The 16922-nt window shown below is 37.8% G+C and overlaps 1 protein-coding gene and 1 long non-coding RNA gene across 2 annotated transcripts; both read left to right on the top strand.

The window, feature by feature from the left end:
* The first annotated feature begins 3359 nt into the window (after positions 1-3359).
* LOC120296411 lies at positions 3360-3912 on the top strand. Its single transcript, XR_005553364.1, has 3 exons — positions 3360-3435; positions 3520-3599; positions 3696-3912. It is a non-coding gene; the product is annotated as an uncharacterized LOC120296411 (long non-coding RNA).
* Positions 3913-11442: 7530 nt separating this feature from the next.
* LOC104454689 (hypersensitive-induced reaction 1 protein-like) lies at positions 11443-16872 on the top strand. Its single transcript, XM_010069606.3, has 8 exons — positions 11443-11749; positions 13050-13097; positions 14391-14478; positions 14554-14768; positions 15157-15271; positions 15392-15480; positions 15554-15713; positions 16475-16872. The coding sequence occupies exons 4-7, from the start codon at positions 14577-14579 to the stop codon at positions 15665-15667; spliced, it is 510 nt and encodes a 169-aa protein (XP_010067908.2). The 5' UTR covers positions 11443-11749; positions 13050-13097; positions 14391-14478; positions 14554-14576; the 3' UTR covers positions 15668-15713; positions 16475-16872.
* Positions 16873-16922: the final 50 nt, after the last annotated feature.

Genomic DNA, 16922 nt, shown 5'->3' with positions numbered 1-16922 from the left:
TACATGGTGATAGGACACTTTGTCTTGCTCCCATTCATTAGGCTACTTGAGACAGATGCCCTGAAGATTGCAATGCTCAAGATTACAAAGAGAGCTCGATGACATTATCTGTAAGTTTTCATGTATGAGACATTAAAAACCTAAAAACGCTTCTTGCTACACAGAGTGAACTGGAGGAAGTGAGGCAAAGAATGGAGGAATTCGAGAAAAAGAATTTGGAAGTTGAGGCAGTGAACAGAGAAAGGGTAAAAGAAGCTGCTGAAGCTCAGGAGAGAGCAACGCAACTTCAGGAGACTGTGGAAAGGTAGTCAAGGGAAAACAAGTGAAATTAATGTCATTATATCTTAAACCGCAATTGACCAATTCTTGTTTATGTGTCTTAGATTGGAAATGAATTTGTCCAACCTTGAATCAAAAAATCGTATTCTACGGCAGCAAGTATTGGTCGCACCAATAGATGGGATTTTATCGGATGAATTGCATGGGTAAGAACAGTCTTTAACATTTTAGGTGCACCTCTTGTTGTTGTTACCATTTAATGAGATTAGTGGCTTATTACCGAGAAAGAGCTGACTGGTCTGATTTACAATATCATCTCTGCCGTCATTAAACAAATGAAATGGTTAAATTACAACACCAAAAATTAAAGCTGCTTATGTAGGTTGTCTCATACAATAGCACACATTTTAGTTCCATGTTTCCAGTTTCATATCTTGTTTTTTTCTTCCTTTTTTCCCATATTGCGCATCGTCATGGAATTCATCTTGATACCAGAGCATAAAGACTCCATCAATCCATGTGTCTATCCCCTTGATCAGTCCTTACATGTAAAAGAGGAATTATTGCAGGAAGTAGTGACCTATCTTTAAAGAGTCCTCAAGGCTGGTAGTGGGGACCTGTCTTTAATGAGCTCTCAAGCCTGGATAAGTTTAATGTAGTTCATTATCATTTGTTACCATCTTAAGAAGAATCCAATCTCCCTTTTCGCAGTCCAAAGACCGAGATTCTGAACTTGGAGTCACAGAATGAAATCCTCCCAAAGCATGTTGCCACAAGGGAGCAAACATCTACCTTCGGAAGGAAAGCAACACATGTTAAGGTCTGCTATTTTTACTACCGGCCCTTGTCTTATACAAGGACTTACAATCACTAAACACCATGGGGGATTGGTGCAGATACAGGAAAATGGACATCTAACAGGTGAAGATAATGGAACAAAAGTATGAGCATCTTTCTGAGAATGGTTCAACTGTAAGACTAGAAAAGTGGAGCTTCTTTTGAATTATGAAGACCTAAAAAATTACTTGCCTGCAGGAGTCAGGACAATCTGTTTCCCTTGTGTCAAGACAAAGATTCTTAACAGAAAGGCAGCAGGTATTAGCTACCATATGCAAGTTTAGGCGTTATGCCAAAACTACCATGCCATTCTCGTTCTAATGCAACTTTTTTTTTCCTTGCATAAACAGGAAAACCATGACCTATTAATAAGATTTCTTTTGGAAGAGAAGCAATTCGACAATGAAGATCAAAAGCTGCTTGTATCACATTCACATCACTTCTACAATGGAGAGCCTTTGAAGCAGATAAAACAAATATATTTGAGAGGATTATTCACCTTTTGAGGTGGTATTCAGCAAGCAGTTGACAATGATGGCATCTAAGTAGAAGCAGCAGTTTCTAATGTGTTAATGACTGAGTTATTTTTATGCGCATTAAGTATCTAACATGATTTGATCAATGTTCTTCTATAGCCTTTGAAGCAGATAAAACAAATCTATTTGAGAGGATTATTCACCTTTTGAGGTGGTATTCAGCAAGCAGTTGACAATGATGGCATCTAAGTAGAAGCAGCAGTTTCCAATGTGTTAATGACTGTTATTTTTATGCGCATTAAGTATCTAACATGATTTGACTAATGTTCTTCTATTGCCTCGCAGAGTCAAGATAGCATCGACAATCTTGCGTATTGGTTCTCAACAACATCCACTTCTCTCTTTCTTCTACAAAATGCAATTAAAGCAAGTAATTCACCTAATATGGCCTTGAATCACACAAGGAACATTCCTGCAATGTTATTTGGTGCCACACCGAAGGTATCTCTTGGAAAATTCTCTTCAAGTATGGCACATTGAGATCAGGGGAAATTGACGGGGCTGGTTGCTGAAACAGGGCTTCCATTCATCTTCAATGGGCTTGGGTATTTCAAGTGGTTACAGTGGAGTGATGGATAAACTGTCAGAGCAATCAAAAATAGAAGCCAACTACCCGGTACTACTATTTAAACAATAGTTGACCACATGCGTGGAGAAACTATAAGGGATTATTCATGATAGCCTAAAGAAAGAGATCAGTCAATTTTTGAACTTATGCATACAGGTGCACATATGAACACTTGCGTTTTGCTTGAGGATAGCAGTCGTTGCAAATTTGGCAGTCTGGTAAATCAATTCTCCATTACTACTGACAGGTGCCAAGATCTGCAAGAGGGAGACCACTTAGGGGGTCATGGAAAAGAATGCTATCTAATATAGTTGATAAACAGCACACATCAAATGCATGCAGGCAAAGCATTGTCAAGAAACTAGACCAATACTTATCCATTATCTCTCATAATCATGCGAGATTAACCAATCCCTCCTACTGCTGATTATTTTTTATCTCGAAATAAACCATGTACTGCTTTCCTAACTCATGTATTATCAGGTGCCTTCAATGATCACAAGAAAAATGTATATTCAGGTCTTCTCATTCATCAATGTTCAACTGTTCAGTAGGTAGGTTTCCTTTAGACTCCATCACATAGACAGCTACATCCTAGAGATGACAACATAACTAATTGCAAGATCATGTTGATCAGCTTATTGCTTCGTCGAGAGTGCTGCTCCTTCAGCAACAGGGAATATCTGAATAATGTCTGCAAGAATTGGAGGATTGGTGCCTCGAAGCTCGAGATCAGGCAAGTCTTACCGTGCTGAGTTCAACCTCCTAGTTCCAACTTAAATTTTGAACAATTTTAGAGTCTGCAGCATTGCTAACGGAGGAACTTCTACATATAAGACAAGCTGCGAGATTTCTTGTGAGTTTACCAAGATTCCCCATGTTTTATTCACGGCCTGCCCCAAAAGGTGGGAAATGGAATAACTGAAGTAGCTTCCTGATCGTAGGTTTGTCCTCAAAAAACCCAGAAATCTTTGGATGAAATCACCAGTGAACTCTGCCCGGCAACTCTTCATCTGGAAAGGGACTTGGCTGTTTCGAAAAGTAGTCTGGAAAACAATAAAACCGCCATTTCGGCGCTGAAGAAATTACAAAACTCACATTTGCAACTGCAGGGTACTAAACCCGGTGCGCGCGCGCGCGAGCATCCCTCAAATATATCGCATTGGAACCACGTTTTGGGACGACAAGTACGGAACGCGAGGGTTGTCGCTGGATGTGAGTGGCTCTTCTCACTCTCTTTCTATGAACACCCATCATTCCTTTGGGAACTCAGCACCGGGCCATGTTTGGAACTTGCAGGTCATAGGCAAAATGAGAGCTCTGACGGCTGCGAATTCAACGCACACCGACAACTCCTTCTTCCTCGATGTGAACTCGAGGTGATTTGTTCTCGTTTTTTTCTCTTCCTTCCGCTGTTTCATTGCCCCCAGAGAAAGAAAGAAAACCTGATGGACGACGGTTATGCGAAATGTCAGCTCGCCGTTCTCGATGGAAGAAGTTTTGCGGGTGCTGTGGCAGCAGCATAAACAACCCGGGGAATGTGGATCCTCTGCCGCTCCTCCGTCAGAGATCGGACTTCCACTTTCCCACGCAGCTGCAACCAGAAGATCGAGTCCCTCTCGCATTTCTTTCCAGATTTGTGTTTGCAAACATCTGTTTGACTTTGGCCGAGCCTGATGATCTCCTTCTTGTTAGCCTCGGGTAATCTGCTTTGATTTTTCCATTCGCGGTTTAATTTCGCTCTTCCCCGGAGGGCGCGCTCATTTCTCGGGCCGTTTCCATGTCGCTCTCGGGTTATAAAGGAGGGCAACTTAATACTTTTGGGTATAGCTTTGGAAATTTCATTTCGTTTTTTATTTCCCCGTAATATTTCTTCACGTCATTATTCTAATATATTGTACTATGGTGATAATTTTCGAGCCTTTCCATCCGATTTCCATTCAGAATTTGCTGAAAATGGTTAAGTCGGCACCAAAAAACTAATATGCGGTGTTAGTATACACGGATTTTTAAAATAAATTGCACTTTCATCCAATATACTCTTTAATGATGATCCATTTTAGCCTCATTGTTTTGTTTTAATGATAAAACCAAAGATGCATCCGTGCATCACCGCTAGAAGGTATTTTCAATTAGTAAACTTCATTGATATTCACAGTTGAATATAAAAATGTATTTTATTGTTTGATGTCAAAATATACGAAAAATACAGTATTGGATCAATTTCTCATAACTTGCTTTATAAAAATAAGAATAAGATTATTTTTCTCTTAGTATAAATCTACATGAAACCAAGTTAAAACTATCCACCTTATTATTTGTATGTCATAATTAATATGTATAGTACTCATGTAGATTTAAACAAAATATCAGAAGATAAAAAATTATTCGAATTTTATATAAAGTGGAATATCCTCGCGCCTTAAGATGAATAATGGGAGAAAAAAGTTTTTCGTGATCATAAAAAGATCGAGAGAAAATTCCAAATGATAACCTAAAATGCTCTCATTCTCTCGGATAAGAACTTAAAGTGGGTCTTATTCCAAATAAAGGTCTAAAGTGATTATATATGTTTTAAAGAATGGCCTGACTTTTTAGATGGTTAAGGGCATTTTCATCATTTATATTGTTTTCCTTTTTTTTTTCCTTTTATTCTAATTTTCTCTTTATTCTTCGCTAGTGGCCGATGCCCAAATAGGGCTGGGCAAGGGTGCCCTCGCCCCATTTGGGGAGGGTCACCCTTGTCAACCATAGGTGAGGTTGGTCCTCGCTAGATTGAGATTCACTAAGCCCTTGCCAACACTTGTTAGAAAAAAAGGGGAAAGAAAAAAGAAAACAAAAAAGGGAAAAAGATAAAAGATAAAATAATTTGAAATTAAAATTGTCTTTTGACGAAAATATCCATGATCAGTCAAAATATCCATGCACCTTTAAGATGAGTGATAAGAGAAATGATCATAAAAAGATTGAGATGGTAAAGTTCTGTATAGTCTATCTATAAGACCTTTGCAAAATATTTTTTTGAAAGATTGAGATATTGTTCCTATAAATAATGGTTATAGCGATGTGCTTAAGGCTTACATTGTACATATTGATGTGCCATACTGTTCATACGCAAAAGTCATGAATATTTCATCACTACTTATTTTCCTATAGTGATGGTTTTATTTATTAACTAATGTGATGGGCCTAAGTTGGCCCGTCCGCCCATATTGGGCCTAAAAGCCTGGCCCACAAAATTAGGGCCCATAGATGGAGGGATATGTTGAAGGGTTGTAACTTTTGGGGGAACGTCTTTTACCGAAGGGACACGTTCTTGGAAGAGGACGTATTTAAGGGGGAAAAGAGAAAGAGGAATGCATCTTTTGACAGTACGTACGTTCCTCCTCCCTCTCTCCCTCCAAAAGAAAAAACAGTAACAAAAGAGACGACACTCTCTTTCCTTCAAGACGAACTGACGTCATTGGATCGAACGGGATCAATTTTTCATCCTCATATCAGCGTCGGTGTTTAATTTGTGGCTAACAAGGTACGTTCGATTTTGTGATGTGCCTTAGAATCGGTGATACATGTGATTTTCTCGGGCTCGTCTTTCGCACTTGTTTTAGGGGTTCGATTTAGTGTTGAATCCGATTTTTGGGAATCCGATATTCCCTACACATAGGAATTTTGCAATCAAATAAGCTTAAAATATATGCATTTAAGATAAGAAAACTATATAACCAATAAAAAAATATGACATGATGGAAATATACATCAATCTCATGTATCTTCTAAAAATCATTTCTCATATTTATAGATTATTAGGGTAACTATCTATGCCAAATTGCAAATGAGTTGGATTGGCATGAAACTTGTAACTCTATATATTATGCACGTATTAAAACAATAAAAAGTAAGAAATCACTTATGATTAATAAAACAATAATCAATAAAGTATAAAAAAAAAGTAATCAAGATTGATCTAGTCATAAGTACGCTAAATCATGTATTAAATAGATAAAGAAGAGAAAAATTGTGTGGAATTATTCGATAAAGAGAAGCGATAGCATAATAAAATGAGTATATGTTGAGTAGGCGAATAATGACAAAATTAAGGAGGTGGGGTTGCTACGACCGAAAAAAAGAAAAGAAAGAGGGTGCGGTTGGTGAAAAGAACCCCACGTGCAGTCTTCTTCCACTCTCTCTGCTCTCCCCATGGTGAATGTTGACTGTTGAGGAACTCCTCTTTCAATATTTTATATTCAATTTTCAAAATTACATCAATTGCATTTCCGCTCAAAATCTTGTGAAATTATCGAATCAAGATCAACTATTAATTACGTAATTTCCACTTGCATAATTGTGAATCGGATGACAATACAATAAGGTAATTCAATATATGTAATAATGGGGTTCTCATTTCTAGCTTATGCATACCTAGAATAGCTCGATCAATTTTAAATATTCTAACAACTATTTAAATTTGTCCATATCAACTATTGTCGAGAAATTTCTCCATTTAAGTTTGAGGCAATTCATGAGAATTCTTGGAATTCTGATAGTGACAACAAATCCATATCAAGTTAATATTAAAGCTTAAAAGAACTTCTTTTGGTTATTATTACAAAGCTGTTAATATTAATTTAAAGAATTGTATAAGTGTATATCAATTATAAGCCTATCAATACTATACTTTAAAATTAGTCGACATAGTCCTAAACCTTTTAATGATAACTAATGTAGTCCGATTAGTCAATTTTTAGGTCAGAGATCACTGACATGATAATTTAATCAACATCAAGCGTCCTATGCAACACACTTGGTGGCTGACAAGGATTAAACAATGTTGTGCAATTTTTTTATTTTTTTATTTTCTGATTTCTTTTTCTTTCATTTTCTTTCTTCTTTGTTCTCCTATTTAGCTATTCATCTTCTTCCATCGTAAGTCGTCGAGGCCTTTGTGAAGCTGAGGACAAGTGAGTGTCATGGTGCTGCCAACCATTGCCAAGTAGAACAGGAAAAATAAAGAAAGGAAAAAGAAAATGTAATTATCATCATTTCGTCCACGTAAGCTACCGGCCATGCCACGTGAATACAACAAAAAGGCTGTCTATACATAACCTGAAATTGGCAGTATGTTCCCAAATCGACCCACGAGACATTTGCAGAGAATGTATCAGACTTATGAAGGCAACGAGCGTTTCAGCAAGCCTACACTTGTTCGAACAGACTTCAATATAAATCATTACGCTGGAGATGTGAGCAAGCTCCTATTTTTATTTTTATTTTTATTTTTATTTCTTCCAACTCTCTCTCTCTCTCTCTCTCTCTAAAAGCTAAAATTTTCACTTACTTATGTTTGTTTTCAATAGGTTACGTATCAAGCAGATCAATTCCTTGATAAAAACAAGGACTATGTGGCAGGTGAACACCAAGCTTTACTACATGCTTCCAAGTGTTCGTTTGTTTGGAATCTCTTTCCTCCTTTGCACGAGGAGGCATTGAAGCATTCCAAGTTCTCCTCCATCGGTACTCGTTTCAAGGTAAGGTAACTGGACTGGCCACATAATAGATGCATATTACTGAACTTACTTTCCGACTACTTCCAGCAACAATTACAAGCTTTGATGGAGACCTTGAATACAACGGAACCTCATTATATTAGACGTGTAAAACCAAATACGGTTTTGGAGCCACGAATCTTTGAGAATCTCAATGTCTTAAATCAATTGAGATGCGGGGTAGGTTATGATATGCCTGTATCTCACTAAATAGGCTTTGTCGTTCAAGTTCAGTTTATCCTAAGGATGGAGATATTTCTTTTGACACGAATTTTCAGGGCGTTCTAAAGGCCATCCAGATAAGTTGTGCAGGGTATCCCACAAAAAGACATTCGATGAGTTTCTGGACCGTTTCGGAATGCTTCTTCCCGACCTTTCAGACGGGTAAGCTTCTCACATCTCACATTACATGAAAAGGAAGTAATTGTGAAGAATTTGTTGTTATCTTACTGATGTTGATCCTTGAAATACCAGATCCAGTAACATAGCTAGTCCCAATGTGTTAAGCACGATTTCGCAGTTAAATCATATATGTACTCTACACCAGCCGCAGCTCGCAACAGTTGATTCTCACATTAACAACCATGATGCTTCCCTGTGCGCAGATCCAACAGAAAGCTGCCTGTATAGCTATCTGTGACAAGATGTGCGTAAAGGATTATCAAGGACTCCATATATGGAATGAAGTCTACACGTCCTTCATTTCACACAGCTTTACATGAAGCGTTTTTTTTTTTTTTTTTTTTTAATTTCTTTATGTATTTACTCTTTCCCCTCAATGCTATATTCAGATTGGGAAAACAAAGGTGTTTCTTAGGGCTGGACAGATGGCTGAGTTAGATGCACGGAGAACTGAAGTTTTGGCTAACACTGCAATACTCATCCAGAGGCAAATCCTGACATATTTTACCAGAAAACACTTCATATCTCTGCGAAGGGCTAAAATATGTATGCAGAAACATTGGAGACTGTTGAAAATCAGAATCAGATTTTCTGGTTATTTTGTTTCCAGATTTTCCAGATCTTCCAGATCTTCCAGATCTTCCAAACTTTCCACATTTTATTTTTTCAGATTTAGTTTGTTAGCTTTTAAGAATTTGTTTACTACGTTTTAGGGTGCCGTAGCAGCTATAAAAAAGGACGCCAAGTAATTTTCCACTGCCAACAAACCGCTTTTTTTTTCCACCCACAATCCACTCCATCGGTGCGACTTTTAGCTTACGCCCCTACGAAAATTCAACCTATCGCACACCCACCCCCAAAAAAAAAAAAAAACTGCAGATTTCTGTCCTGTTTGAGTTTAATTTCTTATGTATGTAAGCATATTGCTTATAAGTAGCGGTTCCTAGTTCCCGTGATAGATTCATCACAGTTGGGGTTGCGCTGATGAGCTCTCCATATTGCCAATTCAAATATGCTTATTCCATTAATTGAGATTGATTTCCAAAGCTAGTGAAATTTTGACGGTCTCCTGCTCCATGAATTGAATCTTATATAACGAGATTTTCGAATAATACCTAGCTTTATCCTCCAAAAGGAGGTGCTTCAAATATGTAAAATCAAGGATGACGTATTCTTCAACAGGAGGCATGTGGTGTCACCGTCGGATGGTGTATTTGCCTATGTCTTACTTGTATAGCAAGAGATTTGTGGCTCCATTGAGTCCCCTTGTTTTGTCCCTTCGGAAGGAGCTGTATGTGCAACCTTACAATCAGATTGAAAGGGACCGAACTAGAGATCTATGTGCTTAGGTATTATTTCATGATGGCACAGCAAAATCTCTAGCTTTTGATTTATATTGCGTGCAAGCATAAGAAAAAATGGAGAACAGTGACTTCTTACTATTTTCCTCAGGAAGATCTGTACTGTCCTTACCCCTGGGGCTGGACTCAAGAAATGCTCTGAAGTTGTCTACATGATGCGTTGGAACCCACTTCTAGCACAGTGGCCTTTCTTTAAGCTGAGACAGATTGCTTTAAGTACTGTAATGGATCACATCCGCTATGAAGATGAGAATACCCCCTACATTTGCCTTGGTCCTGTAAATAAGGTAAGGTGACAGCGATGTAAAAAGGAGTGGCTTGTACTTGTAGCACCAAATTCTCGCCTTAATCAAACATAAAAATAATATTTGCATGCGAGGCTGCGAGAGGGGTGGCGGGGGGAGAGGGATGCGAGGGCGAGGTTTCCCTCTTTTTTTGTGCTTGAAGTTGAGGAGGTGGGAATGCGAGAGAAACTGAGTGGAAAGGGGAAATTTTTTTTTTGTTTTTGTTTTTGTCTTCGAAATGGTCCAGAAACAAAGCAGAGGCGCATCAACCATCAACGGTTCTGAATTCACGGAGTAACCGCATCCGCTAAAAGTAATAATTAATTAATTATATGTCTCGTTAGTCGTAAATAATAAGGACGTGATCTATCTTTTAACACATTGATTTCAACTATTAAGGAAAATGAATTTTACGCAATGACATATACTTATTTTACTTAGTTCTATTTGTTTCACGAAAAAAAATATATTATTTGAAAAATATTATCTTAAAAATTATTGTTTATATCACATAAAATAATTAGTTAATGGAAATTGTTTCATTAATAACAATTTATGTCTAAATATTATCACGCATGATAAGAATAATTTTCATTCGTTTATTTTTAATGTGATCATTTTTAAGAAAATATTTTTATATATATATTTTTTTTTTTGAAAATTAAACCCTTGGAGTCTAGTTTACATAATATTCATAGATCCTCATAAGATCACAGTTGTCACATGGCTCGAATAAAAGATTACAAGTGGGTTTATTCCTCATTCTTTTTTCAGAAAAGTATGTGTCGTTTCTTTAAAATTAGACAACAGAATATTTGAGATGTGGAACCAGGATCATCAAGTATGTGGGTCTAACTAAGATTTGCGATGTGGTCCTTCGAATTTTCATGTCCAGCTTTAATCTTTATTTCTCTCTTTTCTCCCCCTTAATCTTCATTGCCGGTGGAGATTTTGAGGGGAAATATTTTTAAAAAAAATGTGAAATGTCTTACTTTTTTCAAAAGATAAACTAAAACGAACATAGTTTCAAATAAAGACATGAAATGACCATGTCAATCTTAGATAAATGTCCATTCTTCTTATGGTCCAATTTGTTTGAAACCTCCAAGAAGATGGAGAAGGTAGACTTGATCATATACTTATAGTCTAGATAGGTTTTCCGATTTATTTATTTAATGCAAGTGATAATCTTGCTATCACTTTAAAGTTCCAGTTATAGGACACTGTTAATGGGATATAGATTGCTTGTGTAAACTTTGTACAACCCCTCCAAAAGAAGAAGATGATCACCCTTCGACGAATAAAGGAAAAAAAAAAAAAAAAAAAACTCGAGATACTTTCTTCTTTCATAGGTTTTATTGGTGAATACAGTATATATTATGGTTTTTCTTAACAAAAAAAAAAATCGAGATAGAATTGGGACAATAACTAAATTTAGGATTTTCAAGGAAAATAAAAAATTGGGTTAGAATTGAAACTAGAGTTAAAATTTGGGATTTTCTAGAATTGAATTGTTAGGGTATTGCAATATTTTGTCTGACGAAAAAAGAAGAAGGAAAAAGCCATATGCTGATCCACTGCAAAATTTTCAAGTAATTACAAATTCACTCGAAAATCCATCCCAATCGCCACTTCTGCTTTCTCTTCTCTCCTCAGTCCTCACTTCTACTCCTCAACTAAGCGCTTCTTCTTTTCTCCTTTCTTCTCACTCTATCCCCTGTTTCCCGACTGCTCTCTCCCAAATAACGCTCGGTCTCGGACGACGGCCACGCTCCCTCCCGACGACGGCCGTGCTCTCTCCGAGGACGGCGACGTTCCCTCCCGACGACGGCCTCTTCGCTCTCCGACGACGGTGACGCTCCCTCCCGACAACCGCCCCTCTCTCTACTCCACGGCCTCTTCCTCCCGACCTCTTTCTTCCCGAATCGCGTCCGACGAGGTTCGCGCTCTCTCCGCTATGCTCAAAGCCGTCTCTACCGAGAAGCCCTAGATCTGCGACGACAATCGTTCGATTTATTTATTTATTAGGGTTTTATGTCCGCACCTTTGTTTTGGGTGAAGCTGGCATGTTGATTGTGAAAATTTCTCTGTGGAAACTTCCTCGGCATCACATCCTGAGGCCTGTTTCTTTCCTTTTGCGCTCGGTTGTACTTCGCCTTATTCTCCGCAATTAAGAATTCAGCATTCGTGAGTGAGGCCATGGATTTTCTCTTTAAGTTGGGGCGGAACAATTTCTTGATGAGGGCCGCCGACTTCCTTCGTGTTCTGATCAGGCGTGAGGGGGAAGAAGTTGCGAGCCACTGCCTCTCCTGCAGACGAAATACCTCTGGCCCCTTCACCGCCCTTCTTCTCTTGATCGTACAGATAAGAAAGGCACGAGCACGGCGACAAAGAGTCCTCACCTCTCGGGATGTTGCCGATGGGAGGCGATTTGGGGCCCAAGAAATTGATGAGCTTCATGGGTTTTCGGTTGAAGAATCAGAAAAAACACCCCGCGAGAACAACAAAGGGCAACAGGGTGCGGAGAAATTCAGAGAGAGCGAAAGACAGGAGAAAGACAACGTTGGAGAGAGAATAGAAAGACAGAGGAAATATATAGTTCACTGTTGGAAATGAGATGGCTTTGAGAGCGTGCTGAGGAGTGAGAGTTTGTGAGAAGTTAAGAGTTTCTTTCCTAATTCGAGTCAGGTTAAGATTAGTAAAATAGGAAACAGTTGCAAGATTCAAGATTGAAGATGGGTTTCTTGTGGAAACAATAATATTGCAAACACTTTAATTATTATAATAATGAGTTGAAGATAATTCCCATAAGATTTTGATGTTAAGAACGAGCCTCTTCTTTTTGTTATATTATTTTCGTCATGTTACAGGACAGAACCATAAAAGGCCAGAAAAAAATTGATTTATTTTAAAAAAGAATTGGACAAGCCCTTAGGGCTTTATGATGGGTTCTTTGTTTTGAATTATCTTTTCATTTTTAGAGACCAATGTTAGGTTGCTTGTGTGTTTTCTTTGTGATTATACTTGGTTGCATGTTGTTTTCTACGTTTTAGAATCATTACCTCTAAGTCAATGGAAAGCTATTAGCTTAGACCCTAGACATCACAACTGTGAATCTTAGTTATCGAAGGCCATTTTATTTTTGTTCATATTGCTGAAATGGATGACTCCTCAAGTACTGATCTTTAGGATCTTACCAACTTCTTCCATCTCTTCTAACAGTTCTAGTGTTTTGGCAGGAAGAAGAATTAAAAGGGGCCGTTGTCCTGATTTTTGCTAACGAGCTGGTACTTACCAACTATCTTCTTGTTGGATTCAATTTTGATAATTAGTCGAGTAAAATATGTCTGGTACAAATTACAATTGTGTACAGTCAATTTTATATAGACTTGAGTCCCTAGATATCCATCTATGAAATGGGAAATAGTTAGGCTATGATTAAAAAAAAAAAAGTGTCTCGTAAAGGAGGGGGATAGGCATTCTGTCATATAGGAGAATGCCTGCTCATTTTGATTCTGAATAGCACATGAAAATACTAATATTGGAATTGGTGATTATGTTCCTTTTGCCAAAAATTGTGCTTTATCATTTCTGGAGAGAGCATGATATGTACCAACGAGCAGCTTCTTCCTGATAAATTAGTGCATGTAATATTCCTGCGGAATCTTCTTTTTGGCTTCATATATTATGTAAAAAAGTTCTGGCGAAGCTCATGACTCATCCTGAGCATAGCATTCCTATTTCTAATCCTGCTCTTTGTTGTCAAGCTTCCAAAGTTTACTTTATGGAATAATATTGACTCTGCAGTTTGATGTTAACTTAAAAGCTGATTTGAGCCAAAAGCATTCTCACTAGTTCTTTTGACTGGATTTTTATGCTAAAAAGATTGTTGATTCGAAAGTCAAAGCTGGGTAGTGGACTTACCAAGAATATGATCTTCCAGTGCATATGGCATTGGTTGGTTGTTATAAGGCTGTTGGACTATTATTTGTTTATTTATTTAAGTTCATAGAGTATTAGTGGGAAACAAGAATTCTCAGAGCTGTTTTCCCATCACAAACACTTTCTCTCCTTTTATTGAAAAATCGGTGGCCCTCTTTACTTCAGCTGCAATGTAGTTTACGTGGACACGTCTCTCCTTTTATTATAATATGCCCTCTAGTTTCTGTTATGTCAGATGTTGAGTTTATTTGTTGCAGGGTATACGTGTGTAAGTACCAGGTGGGAATCACTTCTGTTGTTGAACTCTCCTATCACTTTTTCATAATCTTCCCTCTTAGAAAGAAGAAGAACCCTAGTCGCCTGCTCGTTCCCTCAGCGTTTTTCTCTTCTTGCTCACACCTTTGCTCACTTTGCTCTACTTCCTTCATTGCTTTGCCCTTCTGTTGTTGAACTCTCCTATCACTTTTTCATAATATCCCCTCTTAGAAAGAAGAACCCTAGTCGCCTGCTCGTTCCCTCAGCGTTTTTCTCTTCTTGCTCACACCTTTGCTCACTTTGCTCTACTTCCTTCATTGCTTTGCCCTTCTGTAGTTGAACTCGCATGTCACTTTTTTGTAATCTCCTCTTTCCTCACGCAGAAAGAAGAAGAAAACCCTAGTCACTCGCTCGTTCCCTCAGCTTAGCAGACTGTACGTCTCCTCTTGCAGTCAGCCTTCCTTAGTCAAGGTACTTTCTCTTTTTTTTCTTTCATTCTTCATTTGTGTACAATTTGGGTGTTCACTGCTAGAATGCTTTCTGCAGAATCTAGTTGAAATAGAGAGAAGATGGGTAACCTGTGCTGCAGTGTTGAAGTTCCTAAATCAACAGTAGCAATCCAGCAAAAATTTGGCAGGCATCACAAAAATCTGTATGTTGGACGCCATTGTTCTCCTTGGATTTGCGGATATGAAGTTGTTGGTGAGCTATCACTCAGAATCCAGCAGTTGGATGATGTGAAATGCAGTTCGAAGACCAAGGTTTGTTTAATCACGTGGATTTTATCTTTTTTTTCTTTGTGCAAACTCCGATTTAGATTTCATCCTAGAGGATTTTATTATAGTACACAAATGCACTGGTGATCATCTTAGTGGGAAACAAAATTAACATTGCTCTTTGAATATTTTGTTTTCAAATCGTCATGAGAAGTAAAATGTTGCAATTACCCTAGCTTTTGTGAGTTTTTCGAGAAGTATTAGTGTGGGTCTATCGATGTATATTCAAATAATTTGTGAATTTTGAGTTGAATGTTGATGAATTTCTCAATTTCCTTTTCTCGTTTCAGTTCGTGATGTGACAACTTGTCACTTGTTGCCAATTGGCATATAAATGCTTGAATAAGTAATGACCTCACATGATTTTTTTCAGGACAATGAAAATGTAGATGTTATTGCATCAGTGCGATATAAAGTTGACAGGGTCTATGAGGCCTTTTACACTTATGATAATCCGAGGGAGCTAATTCGGGATTGCACGAAGCATGGTATGTGCCAAATAAATTATATCGGTACAAATATAGTATTGGAACAAATTTGTACTTTTAGATGTGCAAGTTAAGCAACAAATATTGCATTCCCTGATTTTGTTGTTTTAATCATCACAGCGATTGGATGTTACATTGAAAGATGCAACTTGGATGAACTTAGTGACCTAGAACAAATTTCCGCATGTGTCATACAGAGAGTCAAAGAGGTTGTCTACACAAACTTTATTCTTGATATTATTATGAATGATAGACTCAAGTGGAGATTTCTAAACTTTGCAGCTTTTGGATGACTCTGGATATGCTATTGTGGAAGCCGTAATTGTGGACATAAAATGGGATACGCTTCTTGAGAATCCTATGATGGAAATCAATGCTGGTAGGCATAGGAAATGACCGACTTCTATGAATGCAGATCATCTTTTGGGGTGCAAATGTTCAGGTAGGTGTTCTGATTTACTAGGCCACATGCTTCTTTCTTATATAAAGAAGTAGAGAGCATATGGGCACTTCTTGAACCCAAGGCAATCTTCTGTGAACCCTAACATTACAAACTTCGACAGAAAGTTTTTCTTGCCTTCACTGGCATTACTGCTCTTGATATATCAGAGAAAACTTTAGTATGGATTTCCATCGCCTTTACTTTCTTTTCTTTTGACAATTTTTTCAAGATACTTAGAATTCATGTACCATGATATTTATTCTTCTGCATTTAAAAATCTTTTATGCTTACTCGAACCATGATTGAGTTACGGGTGATAATGAAGATTAATTTCCTATCCTTAAACTTGTTTGCTCTCAGATGCTGGCAATTTGACCATACCTATCAGTTCTAGCTGGAAACTACTATTCGAAGCAGAAACTATTGGCTAATGCACTCCATAGCTTGTGTTATATCACTTTTCTATAGCTTTATATTCTATGGCATTGGAACTTGTCACTACCTTTTGTTGTCACCTCATCTAGGGAAACCAAACTTCTCTGCGACTTGCCCCCATTCAGTTTTCTCTTGGACTATACATCCTAAAAATGACATTTGTTAAACAATTCTGCTCTTTTTCTCCTGGGCATGCTAGGGTTTGTTTGTAGTTATCTGAAACCAAGGGGAACTTTTGGTAGAAAGACTTCCAAAGAAAAATTGGACTATTACTCTGTCAGACTGGTTAGTAAGCTGATATTTCGGCCTTTGTTCATGGTGAACAGGAGAGTAGGAGACGACCTTTAACAACTAAGCTGTCCTTGCTGCTGCGGCCACCGATTCTGCTGGTTGTCATCCTGACTCTATTATCTCTTTAGCCTCAGTCAAGTTGAACCAGAGACTCTTGATTTCAAGCAGTAGGGATGGAGCTATTAAGGTTTGGAAGTAAATAAACTATGCATAACTTTACTAATTGTATATATGTAGAGTCAACTTAGTTGAACTAATCCTCCATGAATTTTTTCTTATAGTCCAGTGATACAGTCTGTTCAGAGTAGTAACATATATTGTCAGTCAGGAATTCGCCTTGTTTACTCTTCTACGTTATTTTCTCAACCTCATTTGTATGAAAGCTAATTATATAAGATCTGATAAACGAATGCATCCTCATATGTTCACTTGAGCTTTTGATTTTGGGGCCCAAATCTGAGTTCCCAATGCCAGAGTTTGTAA

Source organism: Eucalyptus grandis, chromosome 7 (assembly GCF_016545825.1).
Source record: "Eucalyptus grandis isolate ANBG69807.140 chromosome 7, ASM1654582v1, whole genome shotgun sequence".
Lineage (NCBI taxonomy): Eukaryota > Viridiplantae > Streptophyta > Magnoliopsida > Myrtales > Myrtaceae > Eucalyptus > Eucalyptus grandis.
The sequence above is the reverse complement of the archived record's forward strand: the minus strand, read 5'-3'. Positions and strand labels throughout refer to the sequence as shown.

Bases quoted from the DNA above. Each gene is read 5' to 3' on its own strand.
- LOC104454689 (XM_010069606.3), top strand. From the start codon at position 14,577: ATGGGTAACCTGTGCTGCAGTGTTGAAGTTCCTAAATCAACAGTAGCA. The intron at 14,769-15,156 runs GTTTGTTTAATC...GATTTTTTTCAG, and splicing joins AATGCAGTTCGAAGACCAAG to GACAATGAAAATGTAGATGT. The intron at 15,481-15,553 runs GTTGTCTACACA...TAAACTTTGCAG, and splicing joins TCATACAGAGAGTCAAAGAG to CTTTTGGATGACTCTGGATA.